The 27,559-nt window shown below is 40.9% G+C and overlaps 1 protein-coding gene across 1 annotated transcript; it reads left to right on the forward strand.

The window, feature by feature from the left end:
- The first annotated feature begins 198 nt into the window (after positions 1 to 198).
- Positions 199 to 25,844, forward strand: ccdc39 (coiled-coil domain containing 39). The gene is made up of 20 exons (XM_052129138.1): positions 199 to 472; positions 563 to 682; positions 1,091 to 1,237; positions 2,357 to 2,515; positions 5,486 to 5,578; positions 5,680 to 5,808; positions 6,062 to 6,253; positions 6,627 to 6,730; positions 7,983 to 8,115; positions 8,506 to 8,700; positions 8,814 to 8,978; positions 11,979 to 12,116; positions 12,457 to 12,665; positions 13,296 to 13,419; positions 20,867 to 21,026; positions 22,095 to 22,201; positions 22,379 to 22,519; positions 22,706 to 22,885; positions 23,828 to 23,916; positions 24,511 to 25,844. Exons 1-20 carry the CDS (start codon positions 383 to 385, stop codon positions 24,701 to 24,703), a joined length of 2,868 nt encoding a protein of 955 aa, XP_051985098.1. The 5' UTR covers positions 199 to 382; the 3' UTR covers positions 24,704 to 25,844.
- Positions 25,845 to 27,559: the final 1,715 nt, after the last annotated feature.

A 27,559-nucleotide genomic window follows, 5' to 3' on the forward strand; every position in this document is an offset into this window, starting at 1 on the left:
CCTTTTTCTGCTTTTTGGAGCTTCACAATTCTGGCCACCATTCACTTGCATTGTATGGACCTACATAGCTGAAATATTCTTCTGAAAATCTTCGTTTGTGTTCAGCAGAAGAAAGTAAGTCATACACATGTGGGATATCATGAGGGTGAGTAAATGATGAGAGAATTAATATTTTTGGGTGAACTATCCCTTTTATCAATTCCGCAGCATTTGGCGCCACTTGTCGGTAAAATTAAGCCATTCAAAAGGCCAGTTAACGTCGTTGCTAGGAAACGAATCCTGTCAACACTGCTGACAAGCGACTGCATTCGTGAATGTCTCGTAACCTCAACCAGCTGTTTATATTTTCTAGCCGAACGTTTCTGAAACACAAAAAACTAAAATGTCCAATGCATTGTTGGCTGAAGTTGGCTGGGACGAGGGTTTTGCCATCCCTGTAGCAAATGCGGAGAATAAAGCGTTAGAGGAAGAGGTGAGCATAACTTCTCTAATATCTAAAATGACAAATGTCAGAGTAACTGATGCTTTACACATTTGTGTATAAATTCTTATTTTTCCACAGCTCCAACGGAAGCAAAAAGAGCAATTAAATATTGAGAACAAACTGAATAAATACAAGGACATTATAAATGCACTGACTGAACATCTAAAAAATCTAAGACAAGAGGTTTCTCATACTCAGGTACTTCTCTGCAAATAATCTTTCTTTTCTATCTGAATCACATTTTATAAGGTAATTTCTTTCACCCTACACGGAAAAAATTCAAATAAAAAAAATTGGTGGGTCACAACCCTAACGTAAGAAAACAGTTGCTTCGACTCAGAAACATACATACTTGTAACATTTTTAACTTAATTTGTATGAATATGTACAACATGAGAAATTTGTGAGTTTCTTTAACATCTTTGTTAAAGAAATTAAAGATTTTATGTACTAAAGAATTCATAGATATTTTAGATTTTGTAGCATTATTTATGTTTTTTTTTTTTACTGTAATTACATTCATGTACTGCAAAATCACCATTATTTTCTTGTTGTAATGACTTGTAAAATGTCATATAAATATGTGTGATGGGGATGTTTGCATAGGCATTGTGCAAAGCCAGAGAAAAAGAGACTGAATCAGAAGTTCACTTCAGAGCGCTGGCAGAGCGAGAGACGGGCCGTCTGAAGCAGGAGATCACTAAGCTGGAGAATGAACTGGAAACATTGAATGAGAAGAAGAATGCACAAGAGGTTACAGTAATTTTACATGACCTGTACATAAGCACTGAGGGTTCCAAATTGCAAGTGGCCCAATAGGACAAGTGATAAAAAAAAAACATGATACCAGAATTACACACATAACATTTTTAAAAATGACTGAACTCGATTCAATCGCGAACAGTGGTTCCCTGTGTTTGAGTTTTCTTAATTTGAAATTATTATGTAACCTCAAAATGAAAATTCTCTCATAATTTACTCACCCTTATGCCATCCCAGATGTGTATGACTTTCTTTCTTCTGTTGGACACAAAGATTTTTAGAAGAATATTTCAGCTCTGTAGGCCTATAAAATGCAAGTGAATGGTGCAGCCAGAATTTTGAAGCCCCAAAAAAGCATATAAAGGCAGTGGATAAATCCAAAACTTCACAAAGGATATGATAGGCGTGGGGGAGAAACAGATGAATATTTAAGTCCTGTACTCTACAGAGTACAGCTTGGTCACTATGCTATGGTTATCACAGCAACCACTCGATGAAGAGAGCATTAAAAACCTTATTGTTGCATAAACCTGTTCTCATCCTGAGCTCAAGTTCCACAATTCACCACAATTGCAACCCCCAAAACTCCAACATAAAAGAAACTCTTTTTAAATACAAATATAAGAGAACATTAATAAGTCTCTTCTAGTTAGTCTCATCTTACTCAAAAATGCATAAATAACACTTCATTTCAACACTATTTCTTCCTATCCAATCCCATGCAAAGCACGCTGAGAAATGGAAAACCCCTGCCCAGTTTCATCAGTGCAACATTAACACCACCAAAAGTATTGATTTAGTCCAAACACAAATGGATTAAGTAAACTTTCATTTTACAAATTGAAATGTATAGAACGCAATAAAATAAAGTTGTGACAAAATGTTCTATGATTGTCTAGCCTTAGTTCATTTTAATTACGTAAATTGAACAAGCAGCAAAAATCATTTTTTTTGTTTCATAAACTACTAAAAATATCTTAATCTCACTTCTACATTCCCACAATGTTCCTATTGACACAAACATACTTTGCCTTTCCTCTACTTCCTTTACTACAAATTAAAATAATCTTTGTTTTATTTGCTCTAATGTAACCCTATCAATCCACACAGAACAATATATTTAAAGCTATTCAGAAGCTGGATCAGTTGAAGAATCAGTTGAACTGGGATCAGCAGACTTTGGAGGCCTGGCTGCAGGAATCAGAACGCAAGGATGAAGACACTATGGCCATCTTCAAATACGCCAAGCAAGACGAAAGCATTATTCGAGTGAGTCCTTGTGATATCTACTTCAATTCTAAATGCAGTGGTTTACTTTATAAGTCTAATGAAAAACAATAGTTGTTTGTAAGGAGTGTTGATAATGTGGTACTGATAACAAATTACAGAACTAAAATTGCAATCAGTAACAGTCATTTAGTTGACATGTTTTGGGTAATCTTACTGGTTATTTGTGTTTGTAATCAACATGTAACCATCCATAATCCATAAAAGTAACTGATTATGCACATATAAATATTATAAAATTATAAACGAATTACAAGGACTTGATTTTGTAATCTTATTATGTAATCCAGATTACATGTAGCCCATTGTAAATGTATTCAATGGAAAGGAGGAGGCGAGAACCGGCTTTTCAATATCAATAATAGTTTTAATGAGAAACTTAAAAGAAGACACAAACACATACATGACGGACATGTCCGTAAACGATCTCTCTCTCCTGCACGACCCCCTGCAATCGACTTTTATACCTCAGAGGCTTGATTAGCCTAATACGGGACTGGGTGTGTATGATCACGACCCGGCCCCGCCCTCCGCCCTGCCACATTCCTCCCTCGTTCTCTCAGGCTGGGGAGCCCCCAGCCTGACGTACACCCCCCCCCTTTCCCTGGGGGAGGGCGCGCCTTCTGCGCTGTCTGCCGGCAGGTCATCCCCATCTACCTGGACGAGGGAGGGGACAAGCGGAGGGAAACAGAAATAATTAAAATGGGGGGTAGCCTACTTCCTGTAACAGTGTAGTACCCCTTTAAAATTTAAAAGAGGGAAAAGGCCAACGCAGAGCGACAGTGAGAGAGAGAGAGGAGAGAGAGATAAAAAAAAAAAAAAAAAACTCTTACTCGCCAATTCTCCGATACGCCGCAGCTTGTTCCTTGGCCACTCCTCCACCCTCTATCGGACGACAGCCACGCCTCTCCAGGCGGATCTGATGCAGTCCTCCAGCCCCTGGCGGATGGAATGCCCCGCCGCGTTCTCGGGGAACAGAAGGGGTCTCCCTCGCCCCTGGCAGCGGTTCTCCAGCTCCAGGCGGTCGCCAGTGAGCCCCTTCCTGTTTCAGCGGCCGGTAGGCGACTCCTGCGCCCCTGGCAGCGCCCCTGACCACTCCAGGCGGTCGGCTAGGAGCCCCTTCTCCCCTCGCGGTGGCCGGCCATCGTCTTCTTTTAGGCGGCTGGGCTCCTCGTCCCCCGGCAGATGGCCGCGGCTGCTCCGTTGGGGTGGACGGTAGTGGCGAGAACTCTACAATGGCGTATTCCTCCTCCTTCCTGGGCTTCTGCACCAGTGTAAAGGTATTCTATGAAAAGGAGGAGGCGAGAACCGGCATTTCAATATAAATAATATTTTAATGAGAAACTTAAAAGAAGACACAAACATGACGGACATGTCCGTAAATGATCTCTCTCTCCCGCACGACCCCCTGCAGTCGACCTTTATACCTCAGAGGCTTGATTAGCCTAATACTGGACCGGTGTGTATGATCAAGACCCGGCCCCGCCCTCCGCCCTGCCACACCCATTATCAAACACTGTGTGCAAACTAAGCATGTTCTGATTCATCAGTTAAGATGTCATAATGAGAATGTAACTGACTTCAGGAACAACAGAAGCACAATATGTTGCATTTACATTAATTGATCAGGACCAAGTACATATCTGTAAATGTGTATATCTAACAAAGGTATTCTAGCTATGCTGACATAAAATGACCATAAGTTAAACTGACTTAAAAAGTATATATAGCAAAAATGCTATACAACTGATTGTTCAACAACAAGTCTAGGTGTATCTTTCAAGCCAGTCCCAGCTTCCACCTTCCCGCACAACAATGAACCGTGTTGCATTGTTACGGAAACCTGGGAAGGAGGAACGATGCGCTGTCATTGAATGCTCACATCTGTTAGGAAGTGGAGAAGCCCACTGCCATCTGACTGGAGGTGGAGGAGACCGTTGCCGTCCACCTGGTTCCCCGGCCTGAACTAGGCTTTGGTGGTATGTGATGAGGAGGAGGGTGTGGATGGGCCATGAGAATGCACGCCTGGCGCTAAGTTGCCCCAATCAGCGGCAGAGAGAGATGAGGAGTCGGAGATGCCAAAAAGAGATTCTGTTGACTGGTCAGCCGGTTCCCGACCCCTCCTTGCCCACCTTTACATGTTACAGTGGTGCCGAAACCCGGGAGGGATGCTGTTGTAACACTTAAAGGATGGGCAAGGAGGAGGCGGGAACCGGCTGAATAGTAAACGTAAGGTTTAATGTCAAACACACAAACACACACACATGCACTTGCACGCACGCAGTGTGGCCACATGCATCTCTCTCTCGAACTAGCATCTTTGGCCCCTCTTTATCTCACTCTCCTGCTGATCATTTGATTCAGTGCTGGCTGTGCACCCTCAAGGCCCAGCCACGCCCTCCTCCTCATCACAGCATTATTATTGTTAATTATAACTCAAATAAAAACTGTAATGAAAAAATTTTAATTAACTAAAAAAAATTTGAAAACTCAGCATGACTGGAAAAACTTAAACTAAATTAAAATAAATTTTCTTAACCCCAAAATTAGCTACAATAAGATATAAATGACAACAAATTAATTAATTAGCCTTTTATGAAAATTAACAGCGTTAAACGTTTTTTAATTATATCAGTTACCACATAAACTTTGGCAGCACTTAAATACTAAAACTTAACCTAAAATAAAAAGGAATTTGACTAAAAACAAAAATTAAACTGAAACTAGAAAATGCTAAAAAAAAAAAAAAAAAAACAGTTGAAACTAAAACTGTCAGAGGGAAAACTAAAAGTTTTACACTAAATTGAAAAAATGGAAATCATGATAAAAATTACATTAAAAGCTAAAAAGTGTAATAGTCCTAATATGGGAAATATTTTATTAACACTTTACGCTATATTGTGTGTTGCATATTAACTGGACTGACATTTGGCCGTTTTTTTTTTCAAACAGGAGTTGACACTGAACATTGAGAAGCTGACGCTTGAAGCCAACAAGAAGAGAAAAACCTTAGACAGTGAACTCACTGAGACAGTTACAGCACAGGTGATGAATGGTTTTCAAGACATTTTCATTTCATGCATTTCAAATGCCTAGACATCTGTTCTAAGATGATGTGTTTGATTCCATTGTAATTTGGAATCCAGATTGGTTTGGACAAGACAGCTGAGAGCTTTCGTCAGGCTCACATTGAAAGACAAGCGATGATCAGCCAGTGGGAGAACACTATTGAACAAATGAGGAAAAGAGACCAGGAAATGGAGCAATGTGCTATGGTAACCTGAAGATGGCACTGTTATTCTGAGACATCCATACATCTTTAGCATTTTAATAGCTTCAAATGCAAGGATATAATGCAAAATTAAATTATCTTTTAAACTTTTAAACTTTAGAACAATTATGAATAAGCAATAGCACAATTCCACAACTTCAATTGGAATAACTTCAACACAGAGCAAACTTTAACTATATTTTAATTCAAAATGTTGTTTTAACTGTTAAACTTAAACTACTAAATCTTCTATGTAGTTGCTGGCAGAGGTGAACCAAGTGATAAGGGAGAAGAATGATTTGATAAAGGAGAGGAAGGACTTCATGGAGCATGAGAAAAAGAACAATAAAGAGCTGGAGAGGAAGATAGCCTCGGCTGAATGTCAGGCGGTGCGACTCAAACAGCAGCTCCGGGAACAGGAGAGTAACCACAGACGTCTCCAGGGTGAGGTGAGTCCACTGAAATGAGGCACCAGCTTCAACTGCTAAACTGATCAAGAATCATCATGGCACTATCAAGATTATTTGGACATGTACCTTGGCAGTACCATTTTTGTTCGCATGCACCTTCATAGTATCGTGGTATTTTGTGTAATTATTCAATTCCATGGCATATATCAAAATACCAGCGTCGTAGTGTGTCATGTGATCTCATGTGATCTCAACATGGGGGAACCCCCCATGAGGGGACCCTTTCCATGTAGAATAAAACAGCTTTTACAAAGTTACTGATATGACTGGAGCCCTCATCTTCTGGATTAAAACTTGTTAATAAAGAAAAACGTTCTTAGTGCACCTTTAATCAGTCTGTTGTTTTTTCCAGCTTGGTAGTCTGAAGGGAAATTTGAACCGAATAGCCACAGATGTGGAGTCAACTAGATCTCACTTAACCAGCATGAAAAAGGACATTCAAGACAAGACAGCCAAGTACTACTTTCTCACTAACATAATCTTATGGATTTGGTAGCACCAATTTGTCATGTTTTTCCCTGTTCTTCTTTATTATTTTAGAGCTGTCGAGTTAAGACATTAATTTAGTGTGGTTAATTATATAAAAAAGCATGCATTAAAAACAATTAATCGTGGCCCCTGATGCGTACATAAATTCCGTAATAAAAGTTAGGATTTTCATACCATACGAGAAGTTCGAGCTTGAAGTATATCTGTTTTTTTACGAGCCGCGTTAATAGGTGGCAGCACGACTCAACAAACCTCACAAGCAGCGCACCCACTGAATGTGATCCTCTCACTTAGTAGGTGGGAGAAGTGCAACAGAATCTTAAGACATTATTTGCAATGTTTCCACAACTTTTAACTTGACACAGCATCCTAAAAATGCACATTTATGATGCTGAATACCAGTGAGACGCTCCAAACTGAATACCAGTTGATGCTCCAAACCAATCCGTCTCATGCACGCACATGTACATAGAGCGCAAATTAAAAATAGTGTGATCTCAATGCAAGAGCGCATACTGTGAGAACTGGTCACATTGACAAACTCAATGCAAAACAAATGATCTTTATTTGGGGGCCTTTCTCAGCAAATAATTAAGTATGTGATTAATTGTGATTTTTTATCATAATAATTATTATCAATTTGATTAATTAATTGGCATGTCATGCAATTAATTTGATAAAAATTTGAATCGATTGACAACCCTAAAATACAGTATATAATATAGACTTTTTGAGGGTTTTCTGACTCTGAATATTGTTAGACATGCTTATGTCCCCCATGCTTTGTAGCAGTTGTGTCACTGTTCTGAATTTTTGTTTTTGTGCTGCTAATGACCTGCAAACTGTACATAATGCAGCTACTCATACCTGTAATTTTTACAAGCATGTCAGAATTATAGTGTAGCTGTAGCGGGATATATATATATATATATATATATATATATATATATATATATATATATATATATAGGCCTCAGTACTAACAGGGAAGCAGGTTTGAGTCTGGTCATCTGGAATTTCTTCCCAATAATTTGCTATTGCTTACTGTTCCATATAAAACTGGCAAAAGAGTTAATATAAGCACTAAAAATTCCAGTCTATAGTAAATATTGGCCATCACAGAGTGCTGTTACTGAGGGCTAAGGTCAGAACAGATGTTACATTGAAAAAGAAAATGTTAGATATAACATTGTAGCAACTTATAATTCTTTCCTGCTAGAGTTGAAGGGGCAAAGCTGCATAACGCTGCTCTGAAGGAGAAGCTACAGTTGGTGACGGAGGCGGCGCTGGATGGGGAAGAGCAGGCAGCACAGATGGAGCAACTGCTCAAAGAACATGAGCAGAACATCAAAGTGAGTTTGACTCTTTCCTCTGCAGAGTGACACTCTACACAGCATTTATTGGCAAGAGAACACTTGAGAATGAGATTCTGTTTTAGTGTAACCTGTCATAAGTACAGGTGTTGAAAACATTAAGAATGTGTTTGTAATGCTCTGACGAGTAAAACGTAATGATAACTAACATTTATAAGTCATAAATAAGTACTTTATTATGGTTTAGAGATAAGTAGTTTATTGATTATTATATGAATATACATGGTTAAGTTTGACGTCCTTAACTATTTGAATGTACATTAATAAATGAAAGCATTTTATTACTGTACATTAACTATATCTTTAAGCAGATTTGACTCTACTGTCACATGTGATTGTGTGTGTGTGTGTGTGTGTGTGTGTGTGTAGGAGATCGATGCTCAGCTGCTCCGGCAGAGAGAGCTCATGTTCAGGAAGAGTCAGGAGTTGCAAGGGCTGCGTGTAAAGGAGAAGAACGTTACTGCTGAGATCTACGGTACACGGGCCTCTCTTTCCAATCTGGAGAGCAGACTCCGCAAACTTGACCAGAATTCCCTCAAACAGCTGATGATCATCTTCAACCAGGTAGGAGAACATCGAGATATCATCCAGTCACAAGGCAGTAATGTCAGCTCAAAGCAATGAGGTGTTGGATGGTTGTTTTCTTGAAGCAGAGGTTGTTCTTTCACTTGGTCTAGGACTTTCAGATCCAGATGCTGGAGAGGAAGATGTCACGCTTGCAGGGGGAGGTGAACACTGAGAAGAAGGAGGCTCTGGAGAAGAGGGTCTCAGATCTAGCTGAAGCTCTGGAGGAGAGGAAGAGAACGGCCGCCACCCTTACCACACAGCTGAAAAAACTCCAGGTGAGAGTGTATGTTGATTCATGAAACATTGATCTTGCAGATTGTCTCAGGTTTGAAGAGCAGCTACTCTCAGTAAGGACACATGTTTCATTTACAGTACATGTCATAAACATACCCTACGTATTATGTGATTTATGATTGATTTTAGGATGTCTTTGTTCTCTGCCTTTGAAAAATATGTACATTTTACATAGTAACAATAAATTAATGTAGCTCTCTTTGTTGCCCTACCAATTTTATGCAAAACATTTCCTGCTGTTAATGGAGCTCAACAGTCTGCCGTTTATTCAGTGACCTTGGATTTCACACATTTCTTTCCCTTTCATTTTCTAAATTGGGATTGCAAAACTTTCTTAAATAAAGGGTGTAAAGCCTTAAACCAAACCAACCAGCTCCGAGGTAAATTACAACATTAATTGTTGTAATTAATTGATTTGTGTAACGTTCCGGTGTTGTCTGTCCTATGTTCTCTGTTTTTCACCCATCACGTTTATGTCATGTTTCCTGGTCTGCTCCGTGTTTTCCGTCTCACCTGTCACCGCTCCCATTCCATGTCACGTTTTCCCTGTTGTCCGCCCGTAGTCTCACTGTCCGAGCGTCTAACTACATTTCCCACAATTCCCGGCCCACGTCACTGCCTGCACTCATCAGTGTTTCCACCTGTGTCTCGTTGAGTCTTCATTGTGTTCATGTATTTAACCGTGTCTGTTTCTCCTTTCCCTTGTCGGTCTTTGTTGTAAGTTGATGCCTGTTTCCCATGCTTCCATCATTGTCTTCTCCGTTGTTATACCCGTTTATGCCTCCCGTGTTATGTTAACCCTTTGTTTGCCCTGCGTGTTTTGTTTATCTTTTTCCCATCGTGGATGTTTACTTTTGTTCATGTTTTGTATTACCCTTATTGTCTAATAAACCTCCGCTGCGACTAGATCCGCATCCTGTGTCTGCCTCTACCCACAACCGTGACAATTTGAAGCAGAAAACAAATGAAAATCAGATAAAAAGGTGCAAGCTGTGTATTATATTTTATTATGAGTGAATGAGCAACTCATTCCGAGAAGCATTTCGATTTATGTAATCAAATAAAAAACAACTGTGAAATATTAAAATATTGACTCAAAGTATTAAACAATATATTTGAAGTTTAAGAATTTTAAGTTACTTTTTTGATTGGTGGATCTCTCTTTAGTATTATGGGTGTTGTAGTTCTTTTCTGGGAATTTAGCTATTCAACTGCTTTTTTTTTTTAAAACACAAAGTTGAAATCACGCACACTTGTGGTTTCTGCAGCCAGTTGTCACAAAGTGAACCCAGTGGAGGGGTCTTGTATCACCCTGAAGGGGTTTATTTTGCTATAACAACCAGCTGACTGCACATTATCCCACTTAAGGCTACTAACCAAATAAATAAATACAAGGGCATAAAATATTGGTTTGTGTTGAAATTATGTAATTGTGTGACAAGAAAGAAATTGCTGAACAGATGAATTCCACCTCCGGTTTGCATTGGATTCTGTTGGTATTTGTTTTGTAAAAAATGTCTACTCATTATCCAGCTTATTACAAGACTTCTTGCCTAATAAATGGATATGAAACATTGAGTTGAGTTGATCCTTTATACTTACTTTTTTGAGATGAGTGATCCAACAATTGGGAAAGATGACTTGCAATACCCAGATTACTGGTATGATATGACTTAATCACCAGATGTGCAAGTCAGAATCAAATATTTCTGTGTAATAATGTTAAAGTCGCAGTGAAACAGAAGTTGCGACTGACTTTACTTCTGTATTGTGACCTATTTCCGAGTGAAACAGCTTATCGAACAAGTAAAAAATGTAGGGTGGGGATTTGAGTTTATCCATTGGTTGTTTTTTTGGATTGTGAAAATATGGGCGTTGCATAGCGGAATGGAGGAAGATCTGAATGCGAGTTTGCAGTGGACATGCACACCTACCATTGTGCTGCTTGAGTCAGAGCCGGTTATCTGTGAAATTGAGCATAGATATCAACACATGTATTATCAAACTGACAACATAAACGCACAAGCACTTTGCAGTCTTTGCTTAATAAGAGGCTGTAGCCATTAAAAAACGATGTAAAAGATAATAACCATATTTTAATGTTCTGATTCACAATACACTAAATATAAAGGAAAAAATATGCTTACTCATGCTGTGCATCCCGAGATAACTGCATTCAAAAATATAAATAAACTCCAGAGGCATCTGAAGCATTTTATTCATTAGTTATCACCTCAGCTTCAGGCGTGAAATTTCTCGAACACAATCGCAAATTAGCTGTTAATACTCCTCATTCAAAATGTAAATTCAAGCCAGCTGACCCATAATCAAGTTTGGGTTAAGAAAAGATAGTTTTGAAGGAAGAAAGATGGAAATACACCTTGCCATCTTCACCAACATGCGGTTGACACTTCGTTCAACTCTATACAAGGTTGTGGTATTTATAAGAAAGGGGCAGGGTTTAAGCATACTAAATGATTGGAGAAGTCCTGCATACGTCACCAGAGAGAAGTCTGTCGTTTCACCAGAAGATCTTATTAATAACTTAAAAAAAATTAATATATATAAAGCATATGTTGTATGGGTGAGTCATTCACAATAAGATCAATAACATGCATTTATAAAATAAATAGGGTGAATTTTCATTTTACGCCGACTTTAAAAACTATTTGTCTATGGAGAAAAATGATCAGATTTTTACTTCTAAAACCCTGCTGTTGCAGTCTATTCTCAAATCAAATGCCATGTTTATCTCTATACAGTTATTTAGCTTTGATTTGTATAAATAAAATATAAAATACCTACCTTTCACTGTAAACATTTAAAACTTAAATCAGATCATAAAATACTCTGATGTTTTCATTATTACTATGGAAAAGGACTGTAATGTGTGTATTTGCTTTATTTAACAGTGAGGGTTTCCTGCTCTAGAGATTATCTGGTTTTGTGTGGTTTATAATAGTCTTTGTGTGTATTCTCAGGATGATATCCGCTGTATTAAGAAAGAAACAGACAAGACTGGAGCAGAGAAGAGAGATCTGACCTCCAAGATCCAGGATCTGCAGCTCTTCATTGGTACCTCTGAGAAAGAACAGAAAAAAGTCAGGCTTAAAAAACAGGTGAATTACTTAATTGAATTTCATGACACAGTGGCGCCAAGTAGCATATGGATATTAAGCCCCACTTAAAAATGTAATTGCATTGGGGACAAAATATCAAACCAATTTGTATCTACAAACAAAGGATGCTAGACCCCCCTAATTTTCTTAGTTATTTCTGGAAAAGGATTAATATCAACTGGTGTCAGGGTAATTGTTTTCTCCTCAAGCTCACACATGGTATCAAGTAGAGAAACCACAGGTAATGTAACAGACAATTTACACAGAAATCCGTTCTGCTCATGTTTCCTGCATAATACCCATTGTCTCTTGCATAAATGGGTATATTTCATTCCATCAGGACAGCATGGTGGAGAAAGGCCTGCTGAAGATGGAGGTGCAGCGTTTGAGAGATCTGCTGTATGACCGAGCAGATGGAGTGCTGTCTCTGGAGAAGAGACGTCTGCAGCTGCAGACGGCCATGAAGGAGCGAGAAGAAGAGATCCGTGTGCATAGAGAGATGCTCAGTAAACAGGTCAAACTCAGTGAGCAGGAGAGACAGGGAATCAGGTACAATCCTGAAATCAGCCCACTTTTCAAAACTGAAAGTATTTTTGTTTCTAGTAATCAAACAATAAAGAGGATTTATTGTGGCAACTTTGAGAATGAAAAATTAGTTATATCAAGAGTGCTTGAAGTCAGATCCATTTTGATACAGTTAATTCTGGATATCAATTAAATACTCTTTTCAGATTCACTTCTTTTCTTGAGAAATTCCACAAAAAAACAAATATATATATATATAGGTTTTGTAACACCTTCCTCCTTCTTGAAAATAAAATTAAAGAGATAGTTCAGCCAAAAAAAAGAAAGAAAGAAGAAAGTCATAATTTACCCACTCTCATGTTGTTCCAAACCCAATTTTATTTCTTCTGTGGAAAACAAAAAGAGATTTTGGGTAGAATACTCAGTCTCAGTCACCATTCACTTTCATTGCATGGAAATATATTTGAAATAAACATAAAAAGTTGTACACAAATAGAATTGTATTATAAAATTGTAAATATTATACACATAGCTTTGTGTCCAAACTATTTGCTATTTATATATTTTTTTATATTAAAAGAGAATACCACTACAATTATGTTATATTTACAATCTTAAAATCTGCACTCTGTCTATTGTGATGAATGGTGTCAGTATTGATGTGCAAGAGAGGCTGTCTAAAATCGACAAGATGAGGAAGAGATATGAGATCCTGACTGTTTCCATGGCTGCACCGGAGGGAGAGGAGGATAAATCACAGGCCTACTTCATTATAAAGGTATCAAATACAGCAGACCACTATTCTATAATAATGTAAATTTTTCATCCCGTTGGATGCATGGGAGTGCTTTATTAATTAGTATGTTAATTTGTATAAATGGATAATCGGGTTTCTAGACTGGAAGAATTTGATCAGCCCAGATCTGCATTCATTCACAATTGATATAATGCTAAGTGCTTACTCTCTTTGCATAATAAAAGGTAATCTAAAATATTTTCCTGTACAGCAATAAAAAAAAAAAAAGAAGGTAATTAATTATTTGGTAATAAACAATATCCTGAAATAGTAAGAAGCAAATGAAAACAGAAAAGAAATGTAATAAAAAGTTTCCTAACTCTAATCTACAATGCATAACGACTCGGTTACTAACGTAACCTCGGTTCCCTGAGAGGAGGGAACGAGTATTGCGTAAGTAGCTTACGCTATGGGAAAACTCAGTTTCTCGAGAAATATTGAAGTCTTTATGTAAAACGCATTGCAGCTGCACAGCATACAGCAATGAGCGAGGCAGCTCGGTCATTGGCTGTGCTGCGGCAACTTGCTCGAACCAATGACGGGTTCGCGCTCAGCGCTCAGAGCCCGCCAAGATGGGCATGGCTAGGGCTATATATTAGACGCCCCGTCATGAGAGTTCTTTAGGTTCAATCGACTGAAGCGAACTGACCAAGCACAAGCACGGCAGCTTATGCAATACTGGTTCCCTCCTCTCAGGGAACCGAGGTTACGTTAGTAACCGAGTCGTTCCCTCTCGAGAGGTCTCTCCTATTGCGTAAGTAGCTTACGCTATGGGAACACCATGCAAAACGCCGTGCGTGCTGACTTCGCTCTATAAAGCCAGAGGCGAATGCCTGAGCCTTAAAGCAAAGTGATTATCCAACAAGCCGGCCAACGGCGAAGCTATATAATGGGAAAATACAGAGCGCCTTTGCCCCAAGGAGGTCCATGGTGGGCGCTCATTGTAAAAACACAAGCACATAACTTATGTACTGATTTTTCTATGTATTGATATGCATAAAAAATCCTCTAAGTCAGTCAGAGACGGACCTATAAGGGAGGAGTTAATGCTCAGCATATACATACTCCAGTCCATTCTACAGTCAGGCTGATAGAATGTTGGAATGCAATGAGGGGACCTGTAGGTTATAAAACCTGATAAATGTCGAAGGCGAGGCCCAGCCTGCCGCCGCACAAATATCTTCAATGGGTATCCCACTCGACCACGCCCACGAGGAGGCCATGCTCCTCGTAGAGTGAGCTCTGACGCCTAAGGGGCATTGAAGGCCCTTGGCTTCATAAGCCAGCGCTATAGCATCCACTATCCAGCGCGATATTCTTTGCTTTGAAACTGCGAGACCTTTAGTGCGGCCGCCAAAGCATACGAATAATTGTTCCGTCTGTCTGAATGGGGCAGAACGTTCCAAATATACTCTGAGCGCCCTGACCGGGCAGAGAAAATTAGCATCGCTTTCATCCGCTGGGGACGATAGCGCTGCCAGAGATATCACCTGTACTCTGAAGGGTGTGGAGAGCACTTTAGGAATATACCCGTGCTTTGGCCTAAGGACAACTCTGCAGTCGTTGATGGTTCTCAAAACTCCACTGGGGAGGTTCTCGGGAACCCGTTGAGGGGCCATGCATGGAGGGGCCACAGATCGGGGCGGGGATGAAGAATCATCCCGTTGGCCTGCCTGAGGATGTCCAGCCTCAGCGGAATCGGCCATGGGGCAGATTGCATCATCTGCATCAGTTCTGGAAACCACGTCTGGTTTTTCCAGAGAGGGGCTACCAGGAGCACTGCACATTTCACTTCCCTGATCCGACTGATGACCTGAGGTAGCATCGCGATCGGGGGAAAAGCATACAAGGGGCGGCTCGGCCAGACTTGGGCGAAGCGTCCGTGCTCTTTGAGAAGAAAAGGGGCAGTGTGCATTTTCCTGGAGGCGAAGAGGTCGACCTCCGCCTTGCCAAAGGTTTGCCATAACCACTGAACCATCAGGGGGTGGAGAGACCATTCTCCTGGGAGAACCTTGTCTCTGGACAGCATGTCCTCTCCCTGGTTCAGGACGCCTGGCACATGCGCTGCTCTCAGCGAGCGCAAGTGGTGCTGTGACCATGAGATGAGCTCCCTGGCCATAGAGTGCAGGGAGCTCGACCTGAGTCCACCCTGGTGATTTATATACGATACTACCGTCATGTTGTCCGTTCGGACCAGGACGTGTTCGTTTTTCAGGTACGGAAGCAGGGCTCTGAGAGCCAAGGCAACCGCTTTCATTTCCAGACAGTTTATATGTAGGCGCTTTTCCGGGTTTGACCAAAAGCCGGAGACAGGCCTGCCCTCGTAAAGGGCCCCCCATCCTATTTTGGAGGCATCTGTCGTGATCATTTTTCTCCGTGTGTTCACGCCCAGACTCACGCCGGTTCGATACCAGTCGACGGCTTTCCAGGGCGTCAGGGCTTTTATACAGCCGTGATTTGCTCTGATTAAAAAGTGGCCCGAGCGCCACGCGTGAGTGGGGACACGGCTCTTGAGCCAGCGTTGGAGAGGACGCATGTGCAACAATCCTAGCTGGAGTACAGCTGATGCCGAGGCCATGAGACCGAGCATCCTTTGAAATCGTTTGATGGGGGCGCGCGCGCCCGGTCTGAATGATGTTGCAAGGCGTCGAATAGAGAGCGCGCGCTCTGATGAGAGGCGCGCCGTCATCTGCATTGAGTCTAGCACTATTCCCAGAAAGGAGATATTCTGGCTGGGGGATAGCACGCTCTTTGCAAAATTGATTCTCAGACCCAGGCATTCTAGATGGCTGATAATCCAAGATCTGTGCGTTGTTAACTGACTCTCTGATTGTGCTATGATTAGCCAATCGTCGAGGTAATTCAGTATTCGCACTCCCTGCTGTCTCAGGGGGGAAAGTGCTGCGTCCATACATTTGGTGAATGTACGGGGGGGCCAATGATAGGCCGAATGGTAGTACTGTGTACTGGTATGACTGTCCCTCGAAAGCGAATCTCAGAAAAGGCCTGTGATGAGGCGCTATCAGAATGTGAAAGTAAGCATCTTTCAAATCCACTGATAGAAACCAATCCCCGGGGCGAACTTGCGCGAGGATATGTTTGGTCGTTAACATTCTGAACGAGCGAATCATTAAAGCTTTGTTCAGATGTCTGAGATCTAGGATGGGGCGGAGGCCACCGTCCTTTTTCGGGATGAGAAAATAGCGGCTGTAAAAACCTGCCTCGCTCATAGAGGGAGGAACAGTTTCTATAGCGCCCTTCTCTATTAGTTTGTGCACCTCGGTGCGTAGAACATGTGACACATCTCTCCTCACTTTCGTCTCGACCACCGCTGAAAAGCGGGGTGGTCTGCGAGCGAATTGAAGCGAGTAACCGTGTTTTATTATGTTCAAAACCCATTTCGGCATGTCGGGGATTTTTTCCCAGGCTTTTGCTCCCACAGATATGGGCTGAATGCTGGCTGGGGTGTGTCGCAGTGACGTATGGGCCCCACCAGCAAATTGCCTTGTGCTAACACTGAGCTTACAGCTGTCAGAAGCGCGGGAGCGCGCTGAGCAGCCTTGTTGAGTGCCGAGTGCAGGGGTGCGTGTGAGATTACAGGCACGCGCGCTATCTCCGAAATGCTCACAGCATGAGCTGGAGAAATGTTTGAAACTGTATGGACAGTGTTTTCGGGTGGGGGTGCATACATCGTAATAGGCACGCGCGCCACTGTCATAAAGCTTCCCGCTCTTAGCGGGGAGTTTCTTGGCTCGCGCGTCGCATCCGTGATGCTTGTGGCATGAGACAGAGAAATGTTTGAAACTGTATCGACAGTGTTTACGGGTGGGGGTGCATACATTGTAATAGGCACGCGCGCCACTTTCATAAAGCTTCCCGCTCTTAGCGGGGAGTTTCTTGGCTCGAGTGTCGCATCTGTGATGCTTGCGGCATGAGACAGAGAACTGTTTGAAACTGTATGGGCAGTGCTTATGGGCGCGACTTTCATAAAGCCTCCCGCTCGCGGCGGGGGGTTTTTGGCTATGCATACAGTGTTTGTGTGTAGGGGTGCATGCAGGACAGCAGGCACGCGCGCTACCTTTATAGTATTTCCCGCATTTACTGGGGAAGTGTTTATAACTGTGGGAACAGTGCTTGCGTGTAGTGGTGCATACATGACAATAGGCACACGATCTACATATATGGTGCGTCCAGCTGGAGCTGGGGAAGTATTCGGCACTGTTTGGACAGTATTGATACGTGGGAATGTGCACTTTAGTGTGGACACGTGACCCCTTAGTGACACAGGCAGAAAATGACTCTTTTTGTGATTTCTGTGTGTTGCCGTTAAAACGGTGTTTGATTGCAGGTGAGCGAGTTCTGTGACTGGCCCATTGACTGCTGTACAGACATTTCCAGCCGCCTGTAAGGGGACTGGGTAATGTTTCACACGTTTTAGAGAGAGTGGTCCGGCTTTTGCGAGACACGCACTCTCTCTTTTTCTTCCTAATGCTAGGAAGACTTACGAGGCTCCGGGTTCAGCACGTTCTTGGGCCGAGGACCCCGTTGCTCAGGCGGCTTCCTTCAGTTAGCTGAATGCGAGCGGCGTCGAGCGTCCGTTTCAGGTCTGCTCTTTGGCTGTGAGACGGGAGGCGCCGCCCTGGCTCGCTGCTGCTGCTGTGGCGGTCTCTGGCGGCTCTGAGACGAGCTGGAGCGCTTGGGCAGGAAGTGACGCATAGCCTGCGAATCCTTCCGAGCTTCAGTGAAGCGTTCAGCAAACTCTTTTACCGCCGGTCCGAACAGGCCGCTTGGAGCGATAGGCGCGTCAAGAAATGGCGCCTTATCCGTGTCCTTCATCTCTGTTAGCGTCAGCCACAGATGGCGCTCAAGGACAGTCAGGTTAGCCATGGCCCGGCCGATGGATTGGGCGGTGGCCTTTGTGGCTCGCAGGGCTACGTCAGTGGCGCTGCGCAGGTCCTTGAAAGCCTCAGGTTCAGGTCCCGACTCATCCATGGTGCGGAGAAGTTTGGCCTGATAAACTTGTAGAACAGCCATGGAATGAAGCGCTGACGCAGCTTGGCCGGCAGCGGCATATGCGCGGCCGGCGAGAGCTGAGGTAGATCGGCAGGGCTTCGAGGGATGAGAAGCTTTGGCTTTCCATCCAGCGGTGGAGGGTGGGCACAGATGGTTGGCCACAGCCTCCTCGAGGGGCGGGGTTCCCTCGTAGCCTCTTTCTCTCGCGCCGTCCATCGAGGAGAGCGAGGAAGAGAAAGAAGGCTTCAGGCGAGCAGAGTGCGGGGCTTTCCATGACTTTGTGAGTTCGTCGTGAACTTCTGGGAAGAAAGGGGAGGGTCTCTGTCGAGGGGCCTGCTGGCGCCCCTCCAGGAACCACTCGTCCAGCCGGCTGCGGGCGGGTTCTTCCGGAGAAGACCAGTCGAGCCCGAGGTCTTCCACGGCTTTGGACAGGATGCGGATGATCTCAGAGTCCATGCTGGTGCCCGTGCTCGTGTCTGCTAATGTCGACGGCGCGGGGTCGAAGGCCGAGCCCGGCCAGTCGTCGGATGCAGCGTCAATAGAAAGGCTGTCATCCTTTTCACCGTCGTCCCCTGACGCGCCGAACGAGACGAGACCCACCGCTCTGTTGGAGGGGTGCTGGTCCGCCTGCGTGAAATGGACTGGCGGCGGGGAGATCTTGGGTAGTGGTGAAGCACGCGGGGACTGGCCCGGCGTGACATCACTGAATTCTGCATGCTCTGGCAGCCTCTGTGAGCGGCGCTTTTTCTTGCGCGGCTCGAACGGAGGAGACGGCAGCACGGTGGAAGCAGGCTCGTTTGCGGCGAAGGCGGCAAAGCGAGCGCGCAGCTCGGCGAGGCCCAGGGAGTCACATTCGGGGCATCCGCCCTGAATGAGAGCAGCTTCTGCGTGGTCAGGTCCCAGGCAGCGAGTGCAGATAACGTGACGGTCCCCGTCAGGAAGAGGGCCTCTGAACGAGGCGCAGGTTAAAGGCATTTGGAACAACGCCTCGAATATTGCTCTTTTACTTAAATCAAAAGCGTTGCAGAGGCGAACACTTGTAAGTAAAAAAGGATATCAGTGATGCGCCGGATGGCGTAGCAGAAGGCTTCGAAGGCGGCTGAAGGCGCCGGCGTCCTCTTAGCAGTCCTGCTGTAGGCTTGTCAACGGCGGGCGAAAAGACTCCCACAATCCGGAGGATCCAGCGAAGAGAAGGTCTTCGCTGAAGGAGATTAAATCTAAAGAACTCTCATGACGGAGCCTAATATATAGCCCTAGCCACGCCCATCTTGGCGGGCTCTGAGCGCTGATGGCCAGCGCGTGCCCATTGGTCGCGCGTTCAGAGTCGCCCCGTCATTGGTTCGAGCAAGTTTCCGCAGCACAGCCAATGACCGAGCTGCCTCGCTCATTGCTGTATGCTGTGCAGCTGCAATGCGTTTTACATAAAGACTTCAATATTTCTCGAGTTTTCCCATAGCGTAAGCTACTTACGCAATAGGAGAGACCTCTCGAGAGGGAACTCTTACCAGTTAATTCATTCTTTTGAACAATGTCACTCAATCTTAAAGGAACATTCCAGGTTCAATACAAGTTGAGATCAATTGATTGATAGCATTTGTGGCATAATGTTGATCACCACAAAAATTTATTTAAACTTTTTTCTTTCTTAAAAAAAAAGAAGCAAAAATCGAGGTTACGGTGAGGCAGTTACAATGGATGTGAATGGGGCCAATTTTTGGAGGGCTTAAAAACAGAAATGTGAAACATATAATTTTATAAAAGCACTTACATTAATTCTTCTGTTGAAACTTGAGTATAATTTGAGCAGTAAAATCATTTTTTACAGTCATTTTAGTGTTTTACGGCTATAACTCAGAAACGGTTAGTAAGTGATTTTATTACACTAAAAGCATGCTGACCTGCATATTGTTTGTCTTGTGGCTATACTTTTGAAAAAGTTACTATTTTAACGTTTACCGATTGTCCCCTATTCACTTCTATTATAAATGCCTCACTGTAACTTTGGATTGAAATTTTTTTTTTAAGAAAAGGAATTAATTTTTTTGATAATTTATATTATGCCACAGATGATGTCGATTAAGCTTCACTTGTATTGAATTAGATACATTTATTAATTTAGATAAGACTTCCTCTTAAAATACTTTTATGTTTTGAATTCGACCATATTTTCCAAAATGACTGATTTAAACTAGTTCTAGTTCTGTGATCAACCAACTCTGTAGTCAAATACACTTAACGTGTCACAGTAAATTAAATATTGTTTATTCTTAAAGAAGAAGAAAGTAAATTAGTTTCTTTACATCCTGCATGTGTGGGGACATTGGTTTTAACCAGTATTCTCATCTCCTGGCTGTTTACGCAACATCAGAATTAAATGAGCAAATTATCCAATCTAAAATATTGCCTTTTTTGTTAGGCAGCTCAAGAGAAAGAGGAACTCCAGCGTCAGGGGGATGATTTGGACTCCAAAATCCGCAAGACAGAGAAAGAGATTCAAGCTTTAGAGAACACCCTGCAAGTTGTCAAAAATCGCAATACGACCTACCGCAAAGCCCTGACCAAAGTCACAGAGTCAAGTATGTGCTTTCAGATATACAGTATAGGGCATGACACATTGCCACCGTTTTGAACATTCTTCACCACTAATGACACCACATGCACACAATGCAATGCTAGGCAGCGCAGAGTACTAACTGCTTCATTTTCTGATTCTAATTATAAAGTGGACTAGTTTGTTGCCAAGAACAATGACAAAAACTGTTAAAATAAAAGTGAGTGGCTATGTACCACTGATGTTAAAGCTGATCATTTGTTCTGTTATAATATTCTATCTCATAACCTAGTGTATGTAACTATAAGAAAGCTATTCATAGATTGGTTTCACCTAAAGATGTATCACTGGCTATGTGGCGCTATCAAAATGTTGTTGCTCTGACCCATCAAAGCTGACACAGGAACACTGACACAACCAATGGTGAAAGTTCAGGATGGGGCTATCTGTTTGTACAACCAATGGAGAATGTGTGAAGTTTTCTGAAATTTGTTTTTTAAAACAGCAATCAATGCGACAAAACTAGAATGCACCCATTATAATCTAGGTGTCAACAAGACACAAGAGAGTGAGTATCCAAAAGCAGAACTTTAACTGTAAACAAAAGAATAGGATACATTGATGAAGGTAAACATACGAAAAAAGGAAAGTAACAAACTCTACAGCAATATGCTGCCTAATAACACCATCCACAAACAAGAACTGACACAGGAACAAAGAACAAGAGGGTATATGCACACATGGGCTAACTTGAAGACGTGGAACACCTGGGATACAATTGGGGCTATGGACAGGAAGACAGACATAACACAGGAAGATACTAAACTTCAAAATAAGAGTCATTGGGGAAACATACGAATGACGTGACACAAGGAAGGACTGTTTAGTGAAGGCAACTGTGTTAATCGTAAATAGGAGCCTTTTAGATTTGGCATATTGTATGTTTGTAGTGTAAATACAGCGTTATTCTGCATGAGGTTTCATTTGACTGTATAACAAAACAATATTTGGAACATTGCAATGCATACAAACAAAGAAAATATGACCAAGCCCTTGTACAGACATACATTTGAACATTGAAACTTCAATGTAGGTCCGGAGCATCAGGAGAAACTGAAGCTGGAGGAACAGAGACGAGCAGCCGAGGAGAAGTACAAATATAAGAGACGACAAATCCAAGAACTGCAGAAGGACATTGAGGTAAATAAATGTGTGTTTAAGGAAAGACTCCTACTCATAGGAAGGGCCCCTTAAGTAATTGTTGATTGACTTTGCAATCATCGAGCTGCACTTCTTGTTTTACAACAGTTAAACTACCACAAAAATGTTTGACAACCCTCAGTCGCCACAGGTCTTTGTTTTGTCTTAAAATTGTAGGGCATGAACAGCACATTGGAGGGTCTTCTTAAAGAGGAGACAGTCGAGAATGACACCACTGAGAGGACTAAAGCACATGTTCTCTCGCTCAATAAAGACCTCATATCTCAGGAGGAGAAACTGAATAGAGTTGTCAAACAGGTCTGGTACTGTCCCTCATAAGACCTACAGTTCATTTTTCAGGATATTGTTTTTTATTTATTAGTGGTCAAACGATGTATGGAAGGTTATGTGTCCAGTAATTACGGATTAAACCCTTGGCGTTGTGATTATACCACAACAGTGCCATCTGTTACCTCATAGACTCATCTTGCTCTTTTCTTACAGTGTTCCAAATATACCAGGGAAATTCGGTCTGCTAAAAATTCCAAAGAGCAGACCTTTGAGGAACGTGACATAGAGCTACGAGAGCTTAGAGATGTCAATAAAAACATTAATAAGATGCTCCTAGAAGCCATGGAAGAGAATTCAGACCTGTCATCTACATTACAGACATATTTTATGGAGGTACAGCTTAACAACAACAACAACAACCTGCTCTCGTTGCCATACCTATATTTTTGCAAAAAAAACAATTTTACATAGCACTTTGTATGTATTGTGGCAGTTTCCTAATGAAATATATACTAGAGGCAGTACAACAACAACAACTTTTATTCACTTTCACAAGAATTATGAGCAAAACAGCAGATTATCAGTTCATAAATATTTACTTTTCGCTCTTGTTCTCACACAGTGCTGTCTAATGACAACTGAACATTTTTACTATAGCACAGAAAGGCAATGTATTTTAATGCTCGCATTATATAACCAACTACATTTACAAGCTTGTTTGTGCACAATCAAATTGCTAGTACCTGAATTGATAATGGTACAAATCCTAATGAGCTCGCAAGTCAACACATGAGCCAAAAGTGCCCTAGAAGCACCACAAAATGATGTGGTTGCTTTAGCGATTGCATTTTCATTTTACATTTTCTTTTCTTACACTATTGTTTAGGTTTCGGGTAGTGAGGTCGGTTTTGTTGATTTCAAGCATGATAAACCATTAACCTTCACAACCTCCTCAGTTTTTCATGTTACATTTGCTTTTTATGATGATATCTGTAAGGTTTAGATTTAAGGTTTAAGACAGGGTGATACATTTAGTTAATCTAAATCTCGGTTTATCTCAAACTCAATCTAAAATTCGAATTTGTTTGGGACAAAATTTAACTCGCTTTCTCCACACAGTGGACAATTTACCTCAGAACTACTGTGATATTTGTTATGAACCATGTAATATCATTTTGCAAAAATGTCACCACAGTCAGTTTATTTTTAGGAGATCAGGTTGAATAAATTGCTAATTGTGAACTTTTTTTTTTACAGCATCTCTTCATAATAGTGTTTATTGTTGCATTTAAATTAAGTTAATAAGTTATAAATGAGTCCATTTCCTCATTGAAGGCTGGCCTGTCCCTGCCCTCTGCTGCTTCCACTCCATCTAGTCGTATGAGCTCAAAAACAAACTCAGCTCGGAGCTCTGCTTCACTTCGGTAAGTGCTTCAGTTCGTCCATGCTCTTAGTTTTAAATCACTCAAATTCAATTATTTACTCACCTTTGTTGTTCTAATCCCCAAAAAAATGAATCTGAAAATTCTTCAAAAAAAATGTTGTTCCACAGAATAACAGCATTTAGGTTTGGTACATCACAAGCATAAATAAATGATAACAATGTTCTTATAACTACCATTTAAAGGAATAGTTCACCCCAAAATGAAAATTCTCTCATCGTTTACTCATCTTCCTGGTGTAAAAATTTAATCCATACGACTCCAGTGGTTTAATCCATGTTTCAAGTGATGATAAGTGTGAGTAAAAAAGAGATAAATATTTAAGTCAATTTTTATCAGAAATTTTCCCTGACCAGTAGGGGGCGATATGCATGAAGAATGTGAATCACCAAAAACAGAAGAAGGAGAATATTACAGTGAAGGAAAAAGGACTTAAATATTTATTTAAATATTACAATCTATTCATTAACAGATGTCAAGTTGAAAGCACCCAGTGTGACATTTAAAATCAAACAAAAATGAAAACAAAAAAAGTCTGACTAATGCCTTTGCATCATCTTGTGTTTCTTACATCAGATCCTCACGTCAATCAGCCTGCAGCAGTCCCAGAAGCTCATCTGTATCATGCCCTCCAGTGAAGACAGTGGATCTGGGCTTGGGCCTCTCCGTCACATCTCCTCGTCTCTCCACTACATCACCACAAGGGTCTCGTCCACCCAGCAGTGGCAGCAGCAGCAGAAGCAGAAGCAGCAAGTTCAAAAGCCCTTAAACAGATCCAGATCCCATTTATTCCTATTTAAATTAACAAAACCTCTCACTTTTCTTGTTCTACAGTTATTAAACAGTATATCATTTCTTCATTTTACTTAAGGAGTTTGGTCTTAAAGTAGCTTACCCATAAAAGAAAATGTTGTAATCATTTACTTTCTTGAATTTACTTTATTGAAATGTGTTAAATTTCAATATTTTCCAGGAAAAAGTAGTTTGCAATTCCAAAAAATTAAATATAATCAAAACAAATACTTAAAAAGAATTACAATATATAAATTTTTTCATTTTCTAGAAATGTATTTTAAGCCGTATCAGTGAGTATTACTTCAGATATTTACTGTAAACAAAAAGTGTTCATGTTTTGCAACTATTGGCACTGAACTTCATCCAAGATGTTTTGTTCATTTGGAATTATAACTAAATGAGCATTACTTCCACAGAGACTTCCATTTTTTATTTTCTTAATTAAAATGTTAAACACTCATGTCAGATCAGTAAAGTTTCTAATGATCTTGAGAAACCCCAGATTGTGTTGTGGGAGAAAAATGACTTGGAAACAATAAAACCCAACATGCATGAAATGTTTTGACCCATTAGAACAGAAAGAAAAGTTTGCATCTGGAGCCCTTTGAACTTGCACCAGCAGGTCTGGGGAGTGTCCAACATCACCATTCATAGAAGCCCATGAGACAGAGTAATGCCCTCATACCACATTTAAACCTGATGAGAAAAGGATCATTTGTCAGTAAACATACACCTGCCCACTGGATCATTTGCAGAACCTCTGAGAAAATGTTCCTCTTAATCTTTTTAGTCGGAGTTCTCTGTTTTTCTGTGGGAGAATCAAACAGTACTGGTAAGTGATTGATAAAACTTACTCAAAATTGATTTAGCTGTTTTGTCTGGTAACTGGTCTTTTAGCTGTAGACATGACATTTCAAGCAGTGTCCTGCAGTATGACATGATTTTCTTCATTTAAACTATTTGAAACATTTTTCAGATTGTACATGGACTGTTTGAGCTGTAAAAACATTGAGAAATGGAGACCAGTTACAGCATCTTAAATGTACACTTCCCTTGTACATTTGGATACATGTTAACTTAATATCTTGATGGTTGAAAAAAAATGTTAGTCATCAACTACAAAATTGATTTAATGTACTGTACATAAAATAATGTAATTATTTGGCAAGTATGTGAAAATATTACTGTTGCTGAATATTGAATATTGACCTTTTATTTAATAGAACATTTCCACTGGCGTCAAATATAACCATGACTGCAGAACCATCAACACAGTAGTCTGGTACGAAGTCATATTTTGTTTCTTCTAAAAAATGACAATATAAACCAGTCTGTACCCGAGTGAGTTTTATTAAAAAGATTATATCGATTGGCTAATTATGAGTTAAATGAACTCAATTAGCAACATTCTCAAGGTTTAATGTTTCTCAAGTAGATACATTAAACCAGTTGACTTTGATTTTACTCATGAACTGATATCATTTATCTTTAGATCAGCTGCAATTCCACATACACACCTCACTGTAACAACTGAAAGACACATTGTTCATTTTCCTCAGATCCTCCCATAATTGCTGGCTTGAGAATTGCAGCCAAATCTCTGGTTGATCTCTCCAATAACTCAGAGCTCCTTTTGCGGCAGGTATATAATGTCACTTTCCTGAAATGTAGGCCTATGGCCTAAAACATTTATTATTTATTTGAATTGTAATATTAATATTATTATTAACACTTTACAAAAAGGTTGCATTTGTTAACATTAGTTAACAGAATAGTTAACATTACCAATGAAAAATAATTGCATTAATTGTAGTTAATGTTAATTTCTAAATACACTAATACATTTTTAACACTAAAAGTTGTATACGTTAACATTAGTGTGACAGGGCGGAGGGCGGGGCTGGGTCGTGATTCTACACACCCGGTCCCTTATCAGGCTAATCAAGCCTCAGAGAGGGATAAAGGCCAACTGCGGAGGATTGTGCAGGAGAGAGAGATAAACTATCGCACAATCCTCCGCTATCGCTCTCTCCCGCACAATCCTCCGCTGTCGGCCTTTATCCCTCTCGGGGGCTTGATTAGCCTGATAAGGGACCGGGTGTGTAGAATCACGACCCGGCCCCGCCATCCGCCCTGTCACAATTAGTTACTGCAAAATGAACAAACATGCAATATAAACAAACAATGACATTACATTAAAATAATAAATAACTAGATTAATCAATGCTGTAAAGTATCATTTTTATAGTTTATTATACCCAATGCATTAACCAATTTTAATGTATAGAACCATATGAAGTGTTACCATTATTATTATAAGTAGTAGTATTGTAACACTTTTCTGCATTTGTTAATATTACTAACAATGAACAATAATTGAATTAAGTAATCATGGTTAATGTTAATTTCTACACATACTAATGCATTTTTTATATAAAATGGTTTAATGTTAACATTTGTTAATGCAATATGAACTATCATGAACAAACAATGAACAATAGTATTGTGATAAGTTAATTTACACAAACTAAAATGAATTAAAAATTATTGTTCATTGTTAGATTATGATACTGAATGCATTGACATGTTGTTGAACCTTAAGTGTTACCGTTATTGTAACATATTTACATACACCGATTAGCCACAATATTAAAACCACCTGCCTAATATTTTGTAGGTCCCCCTCGTGCCACCAAAACAACACCAACCAGCATCTCAGAATAACATTCTCACCACAACTGTACAGAGTGGTTATCTGAGTTACTGTAGACTTTATCATTTTGAACCAGTCTGGTCATTCTCTGTTGACCTCTCTCATCAACAAGGCATT

The sequence above is a fragment of the Xyrauchen texanus genome, chromosome 6 (assembly GCF_025860055.1).
Source record: "Xyrauchen texanus isolate HMW12.3.18 chromosome 6, RBS_HiC_50CHRs, whole genome shotgun sequence".
Lineage (NCBI taxonomy): Eukaryota > Metazoa > Chordata > Actinopteri > Cypriniformes > Catostomidae > Xyrauchen > Xyrauchen texanus.

What these genes read in the sequence shown, in the direction of transcription:
- ccdc39 (XM_052129138.1), top strand. Translation starts at nt 383, where the DNA reads ATGTCCAATGCATTGTTGGCTGAAGTTGGCTGGGACGAGGGTTTTGCC. An exon ending in ACAGACGTCTCCAGGGTGAG is followed by an intron (nt 6,254 to 6,626) that starts GTGAGTCCACTG and finishes TGTTTTTTCCAG; the next exon opens with CTTGGTAGTCTGAAGGGAAA. An exon ending in AGGCCTACTTCATTATAAAG is followed by an intron (nt 13,420 to 20,866) that starts GTATCAAATACA and finishes CTTTTTTGTTAG; the next exon opens with GCAGCTCAAGAGAAAGAGGA.